This window comes from Sus scrofa, chromosome 13 (assembly GCF_054392235.1).
Source record: "Sus scrofa isolate SSC_HxYL_T2T_F1_AM1 chromosome 13, Sscrofa_HxYL_maternal_Yorkshire_Landrace_v2.0, whole genome shotgun sequence".
Lineage (NCBI taxonomy): Eukaryota > Metazoa > Chordata > Mammalia > Artiodactyla > Suidae > Sus > Sus scrofa.
This window is the reverse complement of record NC_139395.1, coordinates 78,860,249-78,884,691: the sequence shown is the minus strand read 5'-3', so window position 1 is coordinate 78,884,691 and position 24,443 is coordinate 78,860,249. Positions and strand designations below refer to the sequence as shown.

At 37.3% G+C, this 24,443-nt stretch overlaps 1 protein-coding gene across 21 annotated transcripts in view; it reads right to left on the bottom strand.

The window, feature by feature from the left end:
• GRM7 (glutamate metabotropic receptor 7) overlaps positions 1 to 24,443 on the bottom strand; it is an 894,437-nt gene that overhangs the window by 88,310 nt on the left and 781,684 nt on the right. Inside the window, exons 9-10 of one of the 21 annotated variants that reach the window (XR_014823661.1) lie at positions 22,535 to 22,683; positions 13,373 to 14,755 (exon numbers count right to left, since the gene is read on the bottom strand). The exons of 19 other annotated variants lie outside the window; for them this stretch is intronic. Coding sequence is in view for 1 of the 2 variants with exons in the window: in XM_084989230.1 (XP_084845356.1) it covers positions 14,657 to 14,755 (99 nt within the window). In the remaining variant the exon portion in view is untranslated. Of the gene's footprint in view, positions 1 to 13,372; positions 14,756 to 22,534; positions 22,684 to 24,443 lie in introns of those variants that run through there. One more of the 21 variants, XM_084989230.1, reaches the window with a different exon arrangement.

Here is a 24,443-nt window from a genome sequence, read left to right as displayed (position 1 = left end):
TTGAACATTCCCGTACACTCCCCTTTCCTTCTTCATGGAATAAAAGGAAGGAATGAAGGAAGGAAGGAAGAGGCCTAAGGAACAGCAGCTGCTAGCAATGAGCATTAGAACATGATTCCAAGTTTCCTGGCAGAGAATAGAATGAAAAGAGGGGGCCAGCAGTGGAAGTCACATCAGGCTGATTTAAGGAAGGGGTGGGGAGCAACATCAGAGCCAGCAGAGTGTGGACACATCACTGGTCTTAGAACAAGTCCAGCTGCCATCCTCTGACTTGAAATCCTGGCCTAGCTCTCTCCTGACTTAGGCAAATGAACTGACCTTCTGGATATTATTTTTCCCCTCATATGTTGGTTAAAATGTCCTGTTAAGATCATAATCCATTTTCAAAGGGAGGTAAGGCAGGAGAAGGCAGACATGATATTCAAAAAATTTACCAACCCAGGCTGAGACTCAGGTTGAATCAAATGCCACATCTCTCCTCCCTTTGGGTAGCAGTTTCTTCTGTAATGTCAGGGGTTAGACTCTGTTATTTTAACCCTTCTAGCCCTCAGCCTCAGATTTAACCCCTTCCAGCCCTCAGCCTCATATATTCACAATTCCAGCCACATGTAGTGAGGATCTCTTTGGACTAAATATCTTTAGACGAAATTCTCTCTGTGGAACCAAATGGCCATTCTTCTCACTGAGCCAGAGCCAGGACTAGGGGTTCTTTCTTGAGGAGGCCTAATGAGATGTATCGAAATAACTCTCCCCTTCCCATTCTCCCAGCCACTGGCCTCCTCAATTATAGAACAGGAGCTATGCCAGTTCTCCCTACTTCTAGAATTCACTCTCTGGTCCAGCAAATCTGGCATTAAGAAGCCTATAAATAATCATCTTATTCCCATATCTCTGTCATAGCTGAGAAGCTGGTGCTGCAAACAAGTAAATTGGCAGTTCACAGACAATGCAAATGAATACTGAAGGGTGTAGCTTGCATGAGGAATTTGGAAGTAAAAGCAGTGTTTTATTTATTTATTTTTTTGGAGGACCCAAAAAACCACCCCACCACCTTCCTTCTTGCTGTGGTTGCAGTTCCTTTCCTAGCACAGGATCCTTGGCTAGGTTTCTCTTTTGCAGTAGCTGAAGCTAGACTCTAGGAAGGAGAAAGATACACCTTGGGTCCCTGAGCTCTGGGGTCCTGTCATTTATCAAGAGTAGATTTGAGCAGTAGAAACACTTTGTGCTATTTAAATACCATGTGTTGAATGAAAAAAAAAGCTACATTCTTTCCTTCCCAGTTGTCTTTCAGAAAATAGGAATGATTGCTGGAGCTGGGGTGTGATCAAGAGGCTCTCTTCATCAGTTTTTATTTGTATCCTTACTGTAATGTTTTAGGGACTCTTGCAGTTTGTTTTTCTGATGAGAATAACTATTAATAAGGACTTTGAGTTCTCTCAGTCTACTCTTAGACAATGCCTCTGCTAAGTCTCTGTAAAATGGAAATGAATGCTATACTTCACAAACAGTGCTATCATGATTAAGAATTTTTCACTCTGGAAGTGGAAGTGGGGCCAGAGCCTCAGTGAGTAACAGTGAGAATGCCTTCTGAAAGGTCAAAGAGGTAGATGATTTCTATACCAGCACAAAGAATTAGGTAGACATTTCCAATAGCCTGATGTGAAGAATTGTGACCTTTTATGTGTAAAAACCAATAGGCTCTTTGCTCAGGGTGTTGTATACAACACCATACTTGAACCTTGAACACCCTAGAAGATTGGCAGGTGGCTACTATTATTACCACCAGAGGTCAGATAGGAAAGGGAGGCTCAGAGAAGTTATATCCTAATTTAAAGTCACACAGTTAGGGAATGGCAGAGCCAGAATCCATTCCTGGGAGTGTCCTTGCTCCACAGCTCATGTGTTTGGAGCAAGCAAGGTCTTAAGAAACACTGATAGTGACATAGTGTCACTGGCTTCAATACATATGAAATCCTTTTTCAAATTGCCATATTTTCCCTTATGCAGGATAAAAGGTCCCCTCCTCTTACTGAATAAGCTGGAGATACAGAAGTAAGCATTCAAATCAAAATAATGTGGGAAAGAACACAACAACAAATAACTCACTCTGCAATTAAGTCCTCACATTTTCCATCTGAAGCCTAGATAATGATGTGCTGCAATTACTATAAAAATAACAATCTATTATCACCATGATAAAATTAACAATTATTGCAGAGTTCATATTGGCTTGGAACATCTCTCCTTGTCAAGGTAGCAACCCTCCCATTCCATTTTTTATCTAAATGTCAATGTTTCTTGTCTCCCCAAAGAAGGACAGACAGACTCTGTTAAAAATGTGATGGTGTGAAAATACTCATTTCATGCAAGTAAGCAAAGGGGCAGGTGTTTGTGTGTGCTTATGTTCATGTGAGACTGGGGTAGCAGGTAACACAGTTGTGCACATATACCCGTATGTTCACATATGTCTGCTACTCTGAGCCACTTAACAAAATGAACACTCACCCTCAACTTTCATCCTTCTTGTAGAAGGCAGAAATTTTGTCTCTTTAGAAAATTTCACTAGAAAGCCTTGTTTTACCACCTTAGTCAAATGAAACACATAGTCACTTCATTTCTTCCAAGGAAGTTACTTTCTTGGCAGAGGGAGCTTGGCCATATCAGGTGGACACTGATGCCACATGGCTGGGGTGAAAAGATTGAACCAGAGCCCAGACCCCTCTGACGTGAGTTTAAGGACTCTGGTGAGAAAGAGCAAAGCACACTTAAACCCACTTGTTGGTGGACACCACACTCTGGCATTCACCACCTCCCAGGAGACCTATTTTTTTGTAGTGTCACTAAGCTTGTCACCTTGGAAGAAAGCACGCTTTGTATAAAGCTTAGCTGAGCCAAATCTGAAGACTTTTTGCTATCTTCACAGGAGGAAATGTCTGTTCCCCAGCTGCCATGGGAAATCAGTCTCTTCTTGATGCTTATTGTCCCAGATCGCTGAGTCTTTGTTTTCTCTATTAAGTTTTTTCCCCCTTTTCTACCCTCTCCCCCACAGAAAGCAACTCCTTTTTTTATAGTATCAGCATTAGAAATAAAACTACACATAGTTAATAATTTATAATCATAGTCACACTAAAAAAGAAGTTAAAGAATTCTCTCCTTTTCTCAGAACCTCCTTTGGGAGCTCTCAAAACACTTAGACTCAAAGGAGAGACAAAGATTACACATTGCTTTGGATTCCTGGTCATACAAATAAGTTGTGTCCTACTTTCTAGGTTGATGAGTGAGCAATTGGGGCATTGTTATAAAATATTGGTTTGGCTTGGTGGGTTTTAAAAGCTAAATAAATCCCTTCTTGATGAAATTCTCCTTTTGTATGGTTAAATAAATAAAAGACATGCATATGATAGGAATAATGAAAATCTTTATTAAAATTCCAATAGACTTGGGAACTTTTGATTTGTTCTCCCCTTTACTGCTACCTCCCAAACCCATTTCTTCCTTGCTCTACTCCATCTACTACAACAGCAAGATCACCTGTTAAAGCCACATCAATGGTCGGTCTGTTTTCCCTTCTTCTCCACACCCATTACCATCCTGTAGTTTGTTATGTCTCCTGGTTTCAAACGCACATCTGTCTACTTATTTCTATCTCAACTCTGCCATCACTTCTCACCTAGAAGGCAGTGGTTTCCATTTTCATTCTGGTTCCCTCTACAATGCACAGAGGGTGATTTAAAAAAACAAAACAAATCAAAACAACAAGAAAAAACATTTTAAATGAAATTATATAACCTCTACACTTAAAATTCTTCATTGGCTTTCTATTGATATTACAATCAACTGCAGACACCTAAGTAGTGTCTACTCTGCTTTTGTGCAATCTGGCCCCAGCCTCTTCTGCACCCTTTCTTCTCTTCACCTTCTTATCTCAACACACCAAATTCCTTGTTGTATCCCCAAATAACCCACTTCTTTTCTGGTTGAGTTAATTGGGCAAAAAGGCTTAGGTGGATATGCTGTGTCAGTGGGAAATGTGGAAAAGAAAACTGCTTTCTGATAAAATGTAAGGAAGGAAGAAAAGTGAAGTAGCTTTCCTAAGGTCAGGATGGAGCTGGTCCAAAGCTGACCAAGTAGGAGGCTGTAGCTAGGCAGGAACCCTCCGATCTGGAAGCAAGAGGAAATAGAGGAGGTTTTCTCATTTGATTCTTAATGAGACCTGTGTCCACACCCACTTCATCATACCTCCTTAGGTTCTTCTTTTTTTCCATCTTCATACTCATCCATCCATGTATGCTGCAAACTCTCATGGAACACTAACTAAGGATGGACAGAATGAAATGACAAGGAAACAATGAGGCAAAAGAAAGATGCAAGTGAAAAGCACATGGGCTGTTAACCCAGCCCACCTCTTAAAGCATAAGCTAGTAATGTAGTGCTGCACTCATGCCCTTTTCTTTCCTTAGGCTTTGAAAATAAGCTTCAAAACATAGATTTCCCATGATTTCTAGAGCAACCACCACTCTGATTGATTAAGCATTTCAGCTGTGCAACCACCACTCTGATTGATTAAACATTTCAGCTGTGCAATGGTATTTCTTCTCCTAGGAAAGTATCTTGTTTTATCAGAAAAGGGTTTTCAATCAGAACCATTTCAGTTCAGAGCCTACCCTCCCATTTCTTATATATGCACAAAAACACATACTCTCCCCCCACAATACCCAAAGAATATCATCATGAAGCAGAAAGAACTATGCAGCTGGCATTGTTGGGCATGGGGAATGAGTAAAACTGTTGACCAAAAAAATCTCAAGCATGTCTTATAATTGGCAAAAGTGCCCCGAATGACACTAACAAGATCCATCAAGAAGTTAAATATTGGGAAGTTCCAGTTGTGGCTCAGTGGTAGTGTGCCCAATTAGTATTCATGAAGATGCGGGTTCAACCCCTGAGCTCGCTCAGTGGGTTATGGATCTGGCATTGTGGTGAGTTGTGGTGTAGGTTGAGGATGATGCTCAGATCCCATGTTTTTGTGGCTGTGTTATAGGCTGGCAGCTGTAAGCTGTAGCACTGATTCAATCCTAGCCTGGGAACTTCCATATGCTTCAGGTTTGGTCCTAAAAAGCAAAAAAAAAAAAAAAAAAACCAAACAAACAAAAAAAACAAAAAAAAACAACCAAAAAAAAGCAATTAAGTTGAATATTAGATCTGACAGGACTAACTGCCCTGAGATAGCTTGAAAATGAACTGTGGCCTACCCAAGCAAACACATAAGAAGAAGGAAAAAAGCAACCAGTATAACAAGAGGAACACAGGGCCCCTGCACTGACACAAAGACTTTTCTTTTTATCATTAGATTGGGCATCTGCTCATTAAAGTCCAAAACAAGAATAAAAGAAAAATAAATATGTAATATAGTGATAGCTCTTTAACAAGGTTTCTGAGGGCTTAGCCAAAAGACCCCTGGATTTAAAGCAGCCAACCAGACACTCCCTAGACAATGACAAATTCAGGGGTTGGGAGTATTAAATTCTGTCTCAGTGTCCTCCTAAACAGCAGGAGCTTTTGAATACTGAAAGGAAATTGGGGTCAAATTGGGGAAGATTACCACCTGTGGAGGCTAAATGCTCAGGCACATAGCTTGGTCATCAACAAGTGCAGAAGGGCTTAAGTTCAATTCTTCCTCCCAGCAGCACACAGAGCCACTGCTGCTGCTTCCAATATTGCACTGTGAGAGCCAAGTTAAGGTTTCATGTCTTACAACACTGTGCCTTATAGAGATCAGATTTTCCTTGGGGTTTTAAGGGTCTAGAAGATAGAGAATGTAGACTTATAAATGTTATTTCATTTTTCTAGGGGTTGGCAGCAGGGAATCCAATTTCTTTGGCGTTAGCTTTGATCCATATACCTCAGTTCACAAGAGTATGAGGCAGGGGAAATAGTCATTGGTTCCTGAGGCAAAGTCTGTGTTATTCCTTCTGTCTAATGGGGATGCAGGGTTCATTGGGTGAGGAAGAGCCAGACTTGAGGAAGACTCAGCCTTAGGCTGTGAACCTCACTCCTTTTAATGCTCTACTCCCAGGCTGCATCTACAAGCTGAAAGGGCTTCTGCAGAAAGGTGCCCCTGGTGTGAATGAGACTAGGAGGGCAGCCTGGAGTCTGAACAGAAAGACAGGAGGCTAATCCATGAGGAACTTAGTGAAAACCAAGCAGAGATTTCTACTCTCTGAAGAATGAAGCCAATGTCATTTCCTTTGGGAAAAAGAAACACTTTGCTTTGTAAACCAACAAATTATATAGACTCTTTGTAGAGTGATAAAGTATTGTGGGTTGAGGTTAGGGGTCAGGGTTAGTGTTAGGGCAATTTTTCAGATAACATGGAACTAAAAAACTACCTAGAAAAATCCAAATCATTGAGACCAGGGAACTTTTTGTGGTAAATTATCAGGATAAATATTTCACACTCTCACTGTCCCCAGCTGGCATTCCAATGACAATCCTTTCAAAGGGTGTGAAGTAAAATACCGTTTTGGAGTATTCAGCATGGTGAGGAATAAAGACTTAGGAATGAAGAGGGATAAAGAATTGTCCCTCAGTTTCCAAGTCTTTTAATATTCTGGGAACCTCCCTGGAAGGCAGTTTTAATTATTTACATAACTTGACAAAAATAATCAAGAAACATCATATTACTCTTTGACATAACAGAAATCACACAGCAACCAGGAGATATGGGGGGCAGGGATTAGGTCTGTGCTATTGAAATGATCTCTGCATATTATAGTATTGGAAGCTCTGTAGTCATGGAAACATGCTCATGAATGCGTGTAGCTTCATATTCATTGTTTCTTGTCTTTCATTGATATCTCAGCCATTACACATTCTTAACTGTACTTTAGGACCATGATATGATGAGAGTCATGCATGCATATTTTTTCATATATATTTCATATATATCATATATGACATAGGTATACATATTATATATACATTATATACACATCATGTAACATTATATACATTATATATTTATGTATACATTATATAAATTACACATCTACATGTGTATATAATATGGAAATTTTCTCTTCAAGGACAGATTTAGAAAAAGCAAGACTGTGGAATGGCCCTGCCTCTTAGATGACCATCCAGTCACTGCTCACACATGGAGTTCCTGTTGTGGCTCAGCAGGTTAAGAATCCTACGTAGTGTCTGTGAGGTAGCAGGTTCAATCCCTGGCCTCCCTCAGTGGGTTAGGGATCCGGCGTTGCCTCAAACTGTGGCATAGGTCACAGACGTGGCTTGGTCTTCACCTGGCTGTGGCTGTGGCATAGGCCAGAACCTGCAGCTCAGATTTGCTCCCTGGCCCCAGAACTTCCATATGCCACAGGTGTGGCCATAAAAAGGAAAAAAAAAAAAAAATCAGTCACTCCTCACACAGGAAGGCGATGATAAGGGAAGGGTCATATGACATCTGCTGTCACTGGATAAATGGTCTTTTGAAAGAAATAGCCCTTTTTCTCTCCTCCTCAATGTGTAAAACACTTAAAACCAAGGGTACAATGACTATAATGATTATAATGGTATTAATAACTTTTCCTTTTATGCTTTATAAAGTGCTTTGCACTTACATTATCTCTGACCCCTGTCACACAATTCTTCGTAGCAAGTGTTATTAGCCTCATTTGATAGTTAAGATTTAAGCAGGCTTTTAAGAAAGCGTCTATAACCTGGTAGCCAGTGGCCAGCTCCTGACCCATAGATCAGCCTGGAATGTGTTTAAAAGCTGTGAATGAATTACTAACATTTGAAAGTCTCAAATTTTCATGTAAAACTCTGGATTTTCAATTTCTCTCTAAAAGTGGCAAGGCCTGGCCACCATTTTTCTAGAGCTAGGTAGGGATGGCACAAATGTTTCAGCTTATCTCAGTCTTCCTGTACCCTGTCACCCATCACTGCTCTACTTTATTAGGCTCAGTCCCTGTGGATACCAGAATTTGCATCCAGTTTTTCAGAAGGATAACAAAAGTGCTTAAGATCAAATGGCAGATTAATGGTAGAAGTGGAAATTGAAACCAGAGCTGGCTATGGTACCAAGTCCATCTGTGCCTGTGTCTCTATGGAGTAGCTCTCAGAGTGACCTGATTCAGATCTTAGAACCCCAGATGTGGGCTCCAAGAATCTGCATTTTGAACAATCACAGAGAATGTGATGTGATTGAAACACTAAACTGTGATAAAATGCAAGGCACCCTGTCCTAAGGAATCTGAAGACATAGGGGTCTTTGATTAAACTAGTCTGCCTTTCGTTCCTTAAACCCTCGAGTCTTTGGGCACACACAGAGTTCTATGCTCTCTCACTCTGAAGGATTTGACATTCTGGGAAACCCTATTGTCATTCATCATCCATAAAATGGGCTGGTAATATTTACCTTTTCTATGCCTCTTGGGTATTGTGAGATTGGTATTGTGAGATTCACCCCATGTATTTATCACCAAATATTTATTGAATGCCTACCCTGCAATATGCACTATGCTTCACTGTGGGAAATCAGCATGACAATTAAGAAGTGCTTGTTCAGTTGAGCTAGGCAACTACTGAATCCAAGAAAAGACTGAACTATGAGCCACAATTACCCAACAAGTACTTTACTTATGTGGCTATGCACAATATTTTGCAAAGTCCACATGGAGCTCACATGATTAATACTGTCCTATGATCTACATCTTTCATGGTGGCCATCAGATGTTTAAATTAACTTGACTACAAGTCTTTTTTTTTTTCCTTTGCTTTTTAGGGCCACACCCATGGCATATGTAGGTCCCAGGCTAGGGGTCGAATTGGAGCTACAGCCCCTGGTCTATGCCAAAGACACAGCAATGCCAGATCGAGCCTCATCTGTGACCTCCAACACAGCTCACAGAAACATGGATACCAGTTGGGTTTGTTACTGCTGAGCTGCAATGGGAACTCTTTGCCTAAAAGTCTTATTTTCCAAAAGTAACTTGAGGATTTCATTTTATATACATGCGCTATGAAACTACTCAAGCATCAGATTTGTTTGCATGAAATTCACTGTAGCTGTAATGCTTGACTTTGTCTATGAGAGTAGAAAGAGGCATGTATCAAAATTATGTTTTATACGCCTGACCATTTATTTGAAATCCTTGGAGAAGCAAAAAGCAAAAAGCATATATAAGCTCTAGTCCTCTCTAAAATTTTCAAAGTTAATAACTAAATACTTGCTATGCAAATGTGGTTCCAGTACTTTACAGGAATTCGCTCAGAATGTAGGTTTTTTTTTTTTTTTTTTTGTCTTTTTGGGGCTGTACCCATAGCATACAGAAGTTCCCAGACTAGAGGTTGAATTAGAGCTGCAGCTGCTGGCCTAAACCACAGCCACAGCAAGGCAGAATCTTTAACCCAATGAGAGAGGCCAGGGATTGAAGCCACGTCCTCATGGATACTAGTCGGGTTTGTTACCACTGAGCCACAGTGGAAACACCTAAGAATGTAGTTTCTTAATGTCAAAATTACATTCAACAAGATCCCCAGGTTATTCCTAGAATGTCTGAAAAGTCCTGAGTTAGATTCCCCATTAACAGTTCCAACTAACTTAATAGTGATAATCATTTCCCAATGTATACTTAAATCAAATTGTCACATAGTACAACTTAAACTTACAAAATGTTATGTCAATTACATCTCAAAACTGGGAGGAAAAATTCCCAAGAGGTGGCTATTTTGGTTTGTAGATTTATATTATAAGGATCTATAGATGCAAACAAGTGAGGCAGGAGGATATAGAAGGTAATAGCCTGTATGGAAAATTTTGATGATTTTTAATGACATTTTCCTCATCTTGATTTCAAATAAATATGATGGAAAAGTGGGTGTGTACACATAGAAAATGAAAAAAAAATGAACGCATTAAATATTATGTGTTTATACAGAGTCTTTGTTCAGTAAGGACATTAACACCTTATCTTTTAAGCATGTTGTCAGTATTTTCCTCATTTCTATTGTTTTTGTAATATTTATCATAATCTTCATGTTTTTGTGTAGTCAAGTCATTGGACATAATTTTCTTTATGATTTCCTTATTGTTTTTATTATGTTGAGAACAATGAATCTCTATGTTGAATATACACTGTAGTCATTTGGGTAGCTTTGAAAACTGCTGATGCTTAGCTACTCTCCATATCTCTTTCTCCAGATGCTCTGATTCTATTAGACTCATGTCCTACATAGGCATCAGGGTTTTCAAAAGCTCCCCATGTGATTCTATTGTGCCATCAGGTTTGAGTGCTATTGCTCTAGAAAGCCCTTCCCTGTAGCAAGATCAGATGATATTCATCTATATGTGTCTCTAATTGTTTCATGGTTTTATTCTATCCCTGTTTCTAATTTATGATAAGGATCTTGGGTTCAACCCAGGATATATTTAAACTTTCTTAATAATACTCTCGGTTCTCCATTCTATCTATAATCCCTCTTCTATATTTTCCTCTTAGTTCCAACATACAACTGGTCTCCCAATTAAATTCTAGATGTCTTATTACTGCAATAGGTAAGGGTGAGAAAGTAACACCAGAGAAGTAAGTTCTGGTCTCCAAGTTTTAGGAGAAAGCAGGAAGAATTGGTTTTACTGCTTCATCTGCAAATAGTCACTATTTGAAATTTAGCTTTTTACTGACTACATTGGTTAACAACTGAGTAAATTAATTGGTTTGGATAAGCTCAACTTCAGTCTTGACAATAGCCACCTAAATGCACAGTGGAAACTTCCTTCTCAGAAGAGCCTCTAAAATTGTACTCTTGAACAGGCGCTCTATAATTATGATTCCTTTACTGAATCCTAGGTGGTTTGTGAATGGGAAGGGGGCTGTCAGAGCCAGACACATCTTGTGGTCACTGTCATGCTTTAGTTAAGGGCCAGAGGTCTTGACATTGCATTGATATTCCTGACTTCAGCTTGGAGAAAAGTAATATGACCTTTCTCCATAAAAGCAGATGACATCACTACAGAAGCCTTCTTAGCCTTTGCAAGAGTTCTCCTATTTTCTGTGCCCCATTAAATTGCCACTCAGTCCTAAGACTTCAGTAGCTTAAAGTACCAGGCTCTAGCTATTGCTATAAATAATACCCCTGCCTCCCTCTCCCTCCCTTTAGATTCACTGTCTACAGAGACTAAAAGGGCAAACAGCATATATTTTCCTTCTAAATATTTGCTTGACTAGCATTCAGACTTTGAATTTTTCAACTTCATCACATTCCGTTATGTGAGAACGAGTAGAATTTTTGACATTTTACTTTGAAATTTGTGGTCATAAAATCCACAGAATCCAGGGCATGCTAACCTATTGAAGGCATATGGTCATGTCAAAATGCAGAATTTCACTGCCCAAGGCATTGAGCCTTTGCTATCAATTCTCACAGAATACAATAAAGCACCTCAGATATTGCTTTGCCTCCCTCTTCACATCATGCACAATAAACCCATCATCTCTATAAAATACATGTCTCAGTGGCATATAGTTTCACAATGGGATGTGCTATTCTGCTTACATTTGATTGTTCTGCTGAAGTCATCTAGTGACCCAAGAAAGAAATTGATCATTGACTCAATTTCATCCAAGAAATATGTATTCTGCATTCAATGTATGTCAGAGCTCACACGGAGTGTTGTGGAAGACAAAAGATAAACTGGTTGAAAACCTTGCCTGCAAAAGATAATTTTTTAGTGGCAGGGCCAAAAAAAAAAAAAAAAAAATGATGAAGGAAGACAAGGATTTCTTAGAAGATGTGGAACAAGGTACCCTAGGAATTCAGAACTATACAAATATACAGTGACAAGGTTGAATCTCAAAATGTTTTTGATTGAAAAGACATTAGACATTAACTCGGTAAGGAAATAAACTTTAAAAGAATAAAAAAAAGACATTAGATATAAAAGAGTACTTAGGGTATCTCTTCATGTGCATGATGTCCAAAACTATGCAGAACTAATCTATGATGATTGAATCATAATAGTGGTTATTTAGAGATAGGTGCTAACTGGAAAAAGACAAAGGGAATTTTATGTGTTATGGAAATTTATATCGTGATGGGGATGATGGTTATACAAGTGTCCACGTATGGCAAAATTCACCACAAATACACTTAAAATGTGTGTATTTAACTTTGGTGTGAGTTTGTGTGTGTGTGTGTGATATATATATGATCATTAATTTTAAAATATTATAGTAGTTTAAAAGCAGAGGAAGTGGTAGCCTTATAAAGACTTAGATGGAGGTGACACTGAAATGGGTCTTGAAGAAGAAGAATATTTAATAAGAGCACTTCCATGGGAAGGAATAAGAAAACAAACTATAGGGAGTATCCATTCAAGGGTCAGCAGTGTAGTGAGTCTTGTGTTCTCAGGACAATTGGGAAAGTAATATTTGTAGTAGAGTTGTAGGAGCTATTAAAGGGCAGTGTGGGGGATTATTAAATCATCAGGTAAATGGGGAGCCATTCAATGGGGGCAGCAGAGAAATGTGACTGCATCTCTGTATCTCTGCTTGGGCAAGATGAGTCTGGCCTGAGGGTGTCCTGTGGGTGGGAGGAAGGAGAGGGGACTTATAGGAACAAGTGTGGAGGTTTCCAGAGTTTCTAAACAGGCAAATACTGGTGCTAGGCCTATTTACTGAAAACTAAAGAGATGGAGAGAAGGAATATGTTTAATATATGTGACATAGGCATGTAATATACATACATGACTGTCTTGAGTTGTCTGGATGTGGGAGGTAAGGGAGACAGACAAGTTTGAGTTTTTAAGGTCAGCTGGTATGAGGTGTCAGCAAATGAGTAAATACAGGGAGTGAAAGGGGTCTGAGAGGGTCTGTTGGACATTCTAAGTTAGAGAAAAAGCAGGGCAGACAAGTAAGCACGTTTTTAAAATGTTGATGTATAATCGACACACAATATTGTATCAGTTTCAGGTGTCCAACATAATGATTGGGTATTTGTATATATTATGAAAGGATCACCACAGATATAGATATAGAGTTTTTTTTTTTTTTTTTCTTGCACCTTCAGCATATGGAAGTTCCTGGAGAAGGGATTGAATTTGAGATACAGCTGCATGTGACCTATGCCACAGCTGCAGCGATGCCAGATTCTTATCCCACTGTGCTGGGATTGAATCTCCAATTTAGCAGGGAGCTGAGCCACTGTAGATATAATTCTGGCTCCTTAACCCTCTGTACCACAGTGGGAACTCCGAGAATTTTTAAAATCAACTCTCTTAGCAACTTTCAAATATGTAATACAGTATTAGTAAGCACATTTTGAAAACACAGTCAATAGTGAGTGAATCTGAGAAATTCAGACCAGGAGCTTTAGGGGAGATTCTGCCCAATCATTTGCTCTCTAGTCCACTTGATTTATTTGTATGTAAAATCTTTGACTGAGCCCTTGGATACAACCAATCTAGGAAGCAAAGGATAGTTACATCTACTGTTTTGACATCTGTTTTTGTAATCTTCTCAATCAACACATGGTATTTAAATAGCACAAGGTGTTTCTACAGCTCAAATCTACTCTTGATAAATGACAGGACCCCACAGCTTAGGGAGTCAAGGCGTTTCTTTCCATATTATGTGGGCTTGCCTTTTAAACTCCTCAAGGCAATACAAATGTTCCTTCAAAGTACCTCCTCTGAAATGGTCCTCCAGCTTGATGATCAAAACAATACAGACTCAATGGTAATGTCATGACAGTCTCAGAAAAATTGAGACACAGAAACACTGGGTTCATCTTTTACTGGGAGGCCTCACTGTATTGAGGGGGATTGTGTGGACAATAGCAATCTGAAGAACCAGGGACATCCCATCTCTATCGTCTTCAAGTTGTGATCTTAGACAAACCTTTCAGTCTGAGCATTAGCTTCCTCTTTTGACAAAGATAATGATGTCTGCCTTAGAGAGTTATTCTGAGTATCAACGAAATTAATTGGTGTCAAAATGCATTACAAACTGCAAATCACTGAATAAAATTGAATAGTTGCTATTCCATTTTATCATGATAAAGTCCTTGTATTTTGTTGACCCTCTGCTTCTCCATCATTGCCTATGTTCCCAGGACACATCGAAGGCAGGTTAATCTTTGCCAAGATTAATTTGTGATTCTGGAACTTGACCTTATCTTCTACCAAAAGGGTTGTGAGTGTGTGAGAGTGAGCAACTGCAGAAATGAATGAGGAAGAAGTGGATAATTGATAAATTCATAAATGAATACACTTTGAGGGGGTGCTTTTTTGTCTTGGCATTTTATCCTGTGTTTCAATTCTTCTGGATTTGCCAGGGAGAAGTTATTGGGCTTTACTCAAGGGGATATGCAGTACCTGGACACTACAATGCCTGTAATGGGCAAACATAGCTCTCAGCATCTCATGAGGTTGATGTCAGGATTGTCACATCAGGTTTTATGAGTAAAGAGTGCTGGAAAGTCTCCCGCAGGAGACACTGCTCAGAAACACAGTCTGTCAGTCTGTGCTGTGACTCTGCTGGTGTTGTACTACTGGCTGTTTGCTGACACTTAGGTGTAAGGTTCACAGGCTACAATGACCAGACAGTACGCTTGTTCCCTCTAGGCCACCCTTGTTACCTCAGGGAATGGTCCACTATGAGAGTGCCCCAATTACATGCATTTGTATAACTGACTTGAAGCCATGTTTCAAAATCCAGGGTTGTTCTCTTCTTACCCAATAGGTGGCACACACCTGCAAAGCCATACCAGAGAGAATTTCTGTAAAACAAGTTTTGCTTTTGCTTTGGAGAGAGGCTTCATGTCTGACTTAGTTTTTTAACGGAAGTATAATTGATTTACAATAGGATTTAGGTTTCAGGTATATAGCATAGTGATTCAGTATTTTTATAGGTTATACACCATTAAAAGTTATTATCAGTTAATGTCTATAAATCTTTGTGTTATACAATATATCCTTGTTGCTTATCTCTTTTATACATAGTAGTTTAAATTTCATAATCACATACTCCTAACTTGCCCCTTATCCCTCCATGTTAACTAGTTTGTTTTCTATACCTGTAATATTTTTTTCTTCAAGTTTTATTGGGTTAGAATTGACATATACCACTGTATAAGTTTAAGGTGTACAGCATACATGATTTGACTTACAAATGTTATGAAATGATTATCACTAGTGAACATACATCATTGCCTATAGATACAAAGTTAAAGAAAGAGAAAAAAACTTCCTTGTCATGACAACTCAGGATTTGCTAACAACTTTCATATATAACATACAGCAGTGTTCATTATATTTATCATGTTGTACTTTACATCCCTCATACTTGTTTAAATTATAACTGGATGTTTGATCACCTTCATCCAAATTTCCCCTTCCCCCACTCCCTCCTCTGGTAACTACAAATCTGATCTCTTTTTCTATGAGTTTGTTTGTTTGTTTTTAAAGTTTAATGACCTAAAACACTATGTTAGTTCCTGTTAAACAACATACTAATTCAATATTTCTATACATTTCAAAATGGTCACCATGGTCAGTCTTTGTTCTTCACCATACAAGATATCCCATAGTTATTGCCTCTGTTTCCCACAGTGTACATTTCATACCCCTGACTCATTGATTTTGCAACTGGAAGTTTGTACCTTCAAATCTCCCTTACCTATGTTTTGTTTTGTAAGCATAATACACTCAGGTACATCAATGTGATGCAAATGGCAGAATTTCATTCTTTTTCACAGATGGGTAATATTCCAGTCAGTGTGTGTTTGTGTGTGTGTACATACCATATCTTCTTTATCCATTCATCTGTTGCTGGACATTTGGATTGTTTCCATGTAGTTGTAAATAATGCTACTACGAATAGTGGAGTATATGCATCTTCTTGAATTAGTTATGTTTCTAGCCATATACTCAGGGGTGGAATTGTTATATTATACGGTCATTTCATTTTTGCTTTTTTTTTTTAGAACACCATGCTATCATCTCTAGTGTCTGTACCCATTTATATTCCCACCAACAGCGTATATAGGTTCCCTGTTCTCCTCCCACATCTTCACCATTATTTATTGTTTCTAAAGCTTTTGATGATGGCTATTCAGATAGATGTGAGGTAATACCTCATTGTTGTTTTAATTTGATTTCTGTAGTAATTTGAGATGTTGAACATCTTTTCATGTGCCTATTAGCTATCTGTGTGTCATTTTGGGAAAAATATTCAGGTCTTCTGCTCATTTTCTAATCTGTTTGTTATTGGATTTTATACACATATGTATATATTTGTATATAATAAAGAATTATATATCATGTTTAATTTTATACATACATATATACATACACACACATACACACACATATATATATATTTATATGAGCCATTTATACATTTTGGATATTAACCCCCTTGTTGGACATGTCATTTGCAAACATTTTCCCTCACTTTGTAGGTTGTCTTTTTATTTTGTGATTAGTTTCCTTAACTGTTCAAAATCATTTAAGTTAAATTATGTCCCTTTTGTTTATTTTTGTTTTTATTTATTTGGTCTTAGGAGACAGATCAAAAAATATCATTGCTATACTTTATGTAAAAGAGTATTCTGTCTATATTCTCTTCCAGGAATTTAATGGCTTCAGGTCTTATATTTAGTTCTTTAATCCATTTTGAGTTTATTTTTGTATATGGTATGAGAAAATGTTCTAATGTCACTGTTTTTCGTATAACTGTCTGGTTTTCCCAGCACAACTTAATTATCAGAGAGACTATTTTTTTCTCCATTGTATATTCTTGACACTTATGTTGTATATTAATTGACCAAAGGTGCATGATTTTATTTCTGGGCTCTCCAGAATGTTGTTGTGCCAGTAGCATGCAGTTTAGTTTACTGTGGCTTTATAGTATAATTTGTAATCTGGGAGGGTGATATCTCCAGCTTTTCTCTTTCTTCTCAATTTTGTTTTGGCAATTTGGGGTCTTTTGTGTTCCATATGAATTTTAGAATTATTTGTCCTAGTTCTGTGAAAAATGTCTTGGATATTTTGATAGCAATTGCATTAAATCTGTAGATTACTTTAGGAAGTATGGCCTTTTTAACAATATTAATTTTTCCAATCCAAGAGCATGAGATAACTTTCCATTTCTTTGTATCGTCTTCAATTTCCTTCATCAGTGTTATACAGTTTTCAGAGTATAGGTTTTTGTCCTCCTTGGTTAAGTTTATTCCTAAGTATTTTATTATTTTCAATGTGAATGTGATTTTCTTTTTTTACTTTCTCATTCTGAACTCATTATTATCAACAGATTTCTGTATATTAATCTTGTATCCTTATCCTTTATTAGTTCTGGCAGTTTTTGAGTGGAAACTTTAGGACATTCTATTTATTAGTTCTGGCAGTTTTTGAGTGGAAACTTTAGGACATTCTATGTAAAATATCATGTCATGTGCAAATAGTGGCAGTTTTATTTATTTTCTTCCAATCTGGAGGGCTTTTATTTTTTCTCCTTGTCTGATTGCTGGGACTAGAACTTCCAATATTATGTTAAATAGAAGTGGTGAAGATAGGTATCCTTTTCTCCTCCCTGAATTTAGAGGAAAATCATTCATTTTTTTTCAGTGTTGAGTATGATGTTAGCTGTGTTTTTGTCATAAATGGCCTTTATTATGCTGAGGTATATATCCTCTATACCAACTTTGATAAGAATTTTTATCATGAATGGATATTGAATTTTGTCAAATTCTTTTTCCGCATGAATTCATATGATCATGTGGTTTTTATACTTTTGTTAATGTGGTGTATTGCATTGATTGATTTTGCAATTTTTAACTATTCTGTATCCCTGGTAAATCTCAGATGATTACAGTGTATGATCTTTTTGTATATGATTGAATTCGGTTTGCTTATATTTTGTTGAGGACATTTACATCTATATTCATCAGAGATTTGGCCTGTATTTTTTTTTTATTTTTTGGTAGTGTCTTTGTGTTGCTTTGGTATCAGAATTATTTAATGCCTCATAGAATGAATGGAACTGACTCATACTCTTCAATTTTCTGGCATGGCTTAAAATAGGTATTATTTCTTTTTTTATATGTTTTGGAGAATTCCCCTTTTGTTTGCTGGAAGTTTTCTTTTTTTTTTCCCCCTAATTACAAATTCAGTAATAGTGACCAGTCTGTTTAAACTGTCAGTTTCTATTTGCTTTTGTCTTGGCAATTTGCATATTTCTAGAAATTAGTTCTTGTCTTCTAGGTTGTCCAGTTTATTGGCATATAACTATTCTTAGTATTCTCTTATGATTTGTGTGTGTATGTCTCTGTGGTATCAGTTATTCTTTTTCCCCTTTCCCTTCTTATTTAGTTCATTTGGATTCCCTCTCAGTGAACCTGGCTGAAGTTTTATCAGTTTTGTTTATTTTTTAATGACACCTTGGTTTTATTGACCTTGTCTATTGTCTTCTGCTAACTTTGGGATTTATTTTTTATTTTCCTAATCCCTTTAGGTGGTAGGTTAGGTTGCTTGAGATTTTTCTTATTTCTTGAGGAAGGGCTGTATTGCTATAAACTTTCCTCTTAGAACTGCTTGGCTGCAACCCATAGATTTTGGAGTGTTGTGTTTTCATTTTTCTCACAGTATTTTCTGATTTCCTTTCTGATTTCTTCATTTTCCACCAAATTTTTCTTAGTAGCATGTTGTTTAGTCTCCTCATATTTGCTATTTTTCCAATTTTCTCTCTGTAATTAATTTCTAGTTTCAAACCATTAGGGTTGGAAAAAATGCTTAATATAATTTCTATCCTTTTAAGTTGTTGCGACTTTTTTTGTTGTGGCTTAGTGTGTGGTCTATCCTGAAGAATATTCCATGTGCATTTGAAAAGAATGTGTATTTTGCTGTTTTTGTAGTGACTGATTTTTTTAATAGCATGAATTGCTATTTTAAAAATATATATATATTTAAATAGCATGAAGTGCTTTGTTCTTCACAATTGCTATTCTCAGGGACAGCTACTCAATAAATGAAATCATGAATTCCTTGATGAACTAGCCAGCTGAATGTGATCATTTTTTTAAGGAATATGATGATCAAGATACTTCTAATACATGTCTTATAAAATATTAGCTCTTCTTGTTTGGAGAAGGCAATGTCTGAAAATATTTCTATTTATAATCTCTGTAGTCCCCTTACACATGAATTTCTGCTAACTTCTCTTATGAAACATTGGACCAAATTTTGGAATGCCTCACTTCATCTGGAATATTGTCATACCATGACCACTAAGTTAAAGGCAGTTTCCATAATTAAGGGAAAGAAGTATTTCAGAGTATTTCCTTTGAGGGAATTATTTTATCTATACAAACCATTGGTTTTAGTAGATAGAATGCTTATTACTTTGATGATTTTTCAGAAACCTGACATGTCTGCCAACTGGAGTAAAGCACAACATTTCATCATGGCACATTAGTAAACCTTGGTCACTGAGCTATTTATACGTGGTTAAATCAATTGGACACTTAATATATGAGCTGAGCTGGTTACCTAGCACTCATCTTACCATTTTTCTGGGGTTTTCTCTTCATCTACATACAACTCCTCTGTGGTGAAATATTTTATACTGAAGGGATATCTGTTATTAGAGGCTTGTCTAAAGCATCTAAACATCTCCATCTTGAATGCCAAGGGTCTATTGCATATTTTTAAAGATAAAATTTTCTAGAGTAAAAGACCTACATGGCCTATTGTTCCAATTGATATATTGATACAGATAAGTAGAAATCTACTCATCACTTTTACTGAGACCTGACTCTTGAAATTGTTCTACCATTTCTCATGGAATTGCTCTCAATCTATTGTTCACATAACTTTTAGAATAAATATGTATCAATTTGTCAAATATTTAGAGTGTTTTTATGATATTCAGGCACCATTAGACTATCAGGAAAACAAAGATAAAAAGGAGAGAGTCCTTATCTTCATTTAATTGAAGTACAGTGACAGAGAAAAAAAAAAATAGGCATCCCTTCATCTCACCAAGATTGAGGGAAAGTCTAGGACCTGGTAAGTAGGGCCAGAAAGGATGCTAAGTAAGTGGTGCTTAAATTAAGCATTGAAGGATGAACAGGAGTTAGCCAAGTAAACAAGTTAAAAAAGGGTGTTTCAAGAAAAAGGTAAGCATGCATCAAGATGAACAACCTATAGTTAAAATTTTCTGCTTGTGATAATGTGGCATATTTTCAGAATGATGAATAAGTCAGATGTACTTTTTGTGGCAAAGTGAAGTAGCTCTTACAGATTTGGAGCAAGTCTGGCTTTGGATCAGGATGGTGTTACACAGAGGACTTTGGGCCTTAGATCAGTGTGAACAACTCCCAATAAGGATCAAAGTAATTATCTACTGAAGATGCTGCATGTAAAAGGCAGCAGGGCATCTATAGCTTTCTGTTGAAAAATAATGAATTTCATCTTAAACACTAGTGACGATATCTATCATCTAGAAAAGTTAATTGAAGATGTCATTTCATTAAAGACTTAGGCTGATATGACAGACCCATGCCTCAAAGCTCTTGATGGAATAGACACAGTGTTTAACATCCCTCAAGTAAGTTCTGCTTGACTTCATCTAAAGTTTTCTTTAGTCCTTTCAGAGATTTAACCTATATATATATCTGCTGAGTTTACTTTTCAGGGTTTCCAAGTTCCATCTATTCACTCCAAGTATTGTTTTAGGACTTAAAACATTTCTGGCTTCTTCCTCTCCCTTTTATTCCAGAAAATTATATGACACTGTGCTGTTCTATATGGTAGCCACTACACAGATGTGCTACTTAAATTTAAAATTTAAGTATTTCATTGTACCAATAAAATTTCAAGTGCTCAATAGCCAATGAGTTTATGGCTACCATATTGGGTGAGGCATATATAGAAAATTTCCATCATCATAGAAAATCCTATTAGGCAGTACTGATCAATGAACATACATGATTAATTCCACCTACTCAGTATATTATCTTATGTTGTTCTTCAAGAGATCTTCTATAAAATATTGACTTTTGTGGATAGAATATTCAAAATCTTGACAGTTTTCCCAGGACCCTTGAAAAATATGCAGGTTTTTTTTGAAAAAAAAAATAAAAAATTGGATCCCTACCATGCCTACCCTTGGTGAAAAATTGACACTGTGTTTTAATAAAATTCCATTTGCATTGGGAAAAAGAATTGTCAATGTTTTCATTGCTGTTTGTTGAAGAAACAGGTTCCCAAATGACTGAGGAAAGAATAAGGTTGTATATGACAATTTAGTAGATTATAAGAAGTTGTGGTTGATGGTTAGATGAGACATTTTGGTAAACTGCCATGTACAGAGTAAAATTAGTTATACAATTTGAGCTGAAATCTACTCTTTATTTTAGGTGACTATTAAATTATCATCCAAATGTCATTCTACATCTAGAAGGAAGGGGAACAGGAAATGACCCTTTGAGTATGAGATCATGGGCTAAAAACAATGTTGGAGTTTCCAGTATCTGATTTTATTCCGATAAAATGAGGTCTACAAAGCTTTTTGAATACTAAACTATATACCAGCATATTTGTGAACAAAAATTGGGATATTTTCTCTTAATTTGCTGGCAATGTGTATTGTTACGTATACACCCCAAAGTCAAAGAGTAGGACATTGCTAATTAAGAAAGAGCCCTAGTTATTGGAATGTAATCAAATTGATGAGAAGGAGCTGTAACAAAAGGAGCAAAAAAATAATTAAGAGGAAAAGGTCCATTTGAGACAGCTTGTTGGTAAATCATGGGAGTGTATATGGAAAGAAAGAAAGTAATGGAAATGTCTTATAGGGAAAGAACATCAGTGATCATTTTGCAAAATTTCTGTTAACATTTTCTAATAGGCTCTTGTGCATAACAGGCAAAATGAAACTAGTCTGGCCTGGTTTTTAGAAGCTGTCAGGAGTAGTGGTGGATCAGGAGTTTCAGTTCTTAGGATGACAGCCATTCAGTTTTATTCCTCCATACTCCTAACCATTCCACTTTGTTCACTGCCTTCTCCTGTGCACGCCAGCTTCAATGGTCTTTCAGGTCCAGTTTGTGCCTGTCTCTCCTGTTCTAATTTGCAGAAGTATATTTTAACATTGAGATACTGACTCTGAAACAAAAGTTCCTAATATCTAATCTTGGCTCCATTACTTGTTACATAATTCTAAATAAGACACTGACATCTAAGCCTTTGGTTTCCTCTTCTATAAAATAAGAATGATAACAATGATACCTACTTCATCAGTTTGTTATGAATATTAAATAAATAAGAGAGTAATCCTGATTTTTTTCTGGCATAGTATGTGCTATGACACCATTATCAAAATGCCCTGTCTTCAGGAAAGCTTGGCAGTACTTACAGTCAAATTCACATTTTAATCATGCGGTCATTGTATAAATGCACGCCTCCTCTACTCTTGCCTTGGCCTGGACTATTTTAGATTTCAATGCCCATCTTATCCCAGAATTTAGCATGTACCTTCTTCATAGTAGGCATCAATCCAGATTTGTGGATGAATGATTGCTTGGTTCCACCTTCTCTGGGTGATCAGTCAGGACACTATCCTATTTTGCTTTTGTTTCTTTCAAGTATGATCGCATTTTCTGTTTATGCTTCTTAGGTTTATTCTGTAAATTTCAAGATTGGATATCAGTGCTATACATTACATTAAGAAGTAAAATTATTTCACTGCAGGGTTTTCTTGTTCTCTCTATTTTTTTTTTAATTTACTATACCTTAAAAAAAAGTTCAAAATATGTTCAATGTAAACTTCCATTATTAAGTCCAGGATAGGGGCGAGAAATCACGGTCAAGAAGAGAGAGGAAGTTGAGAAATATGTAAGAAATATGATATTTACATGTAAGAAGGTGTTAACAAAAAAAAATGTTGAGTTGCTTATGCTAAGCCCCTCACCTGAGACTAAACTGTACTACAGGACTCCCCAGCGTGGCACAGGGGAAATGAATCTGACTAGGAATCATGAGGTTGTGGGTTCGATCCCTGGCTTCACTCAGTGGGTTAAGGATCTGGTGTTGCCATGAGCTGTGGTGTAGGTCACAGACATGGCTCAGATCTGGAATTGCTGTTGCTGTGGCATAGGCTGGCAGGTATAGTTCTGATTGGACCCCTAGCCTGGGACCCTCTAGTGCAGCCCTAGAAAACCAAAATAAATAAATAAATAAATAAATAAAAATGCATTACAGTTTTCTCTCTCCCAGAAATAGTCTTATACTGTCCATCTGGATTTGCTGGATTGGTATTTGTTCTTTAATCTAACCCTTGCCATCCCCAAAGGAAAGTAGCCTTGCACCATCAAACCTACTTATTCTGCCTAGTGTAACTGCCTTGTCCCTGTTCCCTTATGCCTTTAAAATTCTTTTGTTTTCTATAGATCCTTGCAGATCCTTTCTACCTTCTAGACCAGAGGCTGCCTGATTCATGAAGTAGTGCATAAACCAATAAGATCTTTAGAGTTGACTTAGTTGAATTTTGTTTGTTTACAGCTTGATGGCAGTGGTTGAATCTGAAGGAGATTTTGGATGACTCTGAGGACAAAGGAAAACACACATGTTGGTATCCGTGAACCCTTTGAGTTCTCTTTCTCACCATTTCCAAGGGCCATAGGTAGGTTCCTCTCAGGTATGAGCCCCACTCCCTTTGCACTGAGTTCCTGATCTAATTGGCTTTACAGTCCTGGTTAATGGTTCAGTTTGGAATGACAGACTTTAGAAGGGTGCTAGTCCTTAGTCTTGTTAATCCACAGTCCCCTTTTGTTGGTTCTGTTCACACCTATATTTGAGAGTAGCTGTTGGTGCACATCCAAGGCCTCCTTTTGGCCAATCCATAGTACCATCTCTTTGGTTAATGTTGGTGTCCACAGTTCCATTTCCTCAGTTACTGCTGGTTTCTGTTAATTTGCACACAAAGTACAGGAACAATAGATCTACTGTTAATGGGAGCCTTGGAGGGCAAAGCTGCAATACTAGTGGTCAGGGACTAAGCACTTAAAAACTGTTAGAGTGCTTGACACCCAGCTCTGATTCTTATGCTAGGATAAAGTTAGTCACAGAATGGTCAGATTGGCACTAGGTCACTTTCAATCTTAAAAAAAAACCTTTTCATCCGACAAGGTACACTTTAAAACATCATATAGTCCCAGTCGCAGTAGCATATCCCTCTTAGATATTAATTTGGCTCCAAGAGACCCAAGGTTTAGCTAAAGAAATGGGATCCTCATGTTTCAAATACTTGAGTGTATCACCTTCAAGCAAAAATGTTTGAAGAACTATAGTCTTGGAAGCTGTGAATATCTACAGAAATGGAAAAATCTTACTAACACAAACTAGAATTACAATGACCATTTTGAGAAATGTTCCATTTAGACAA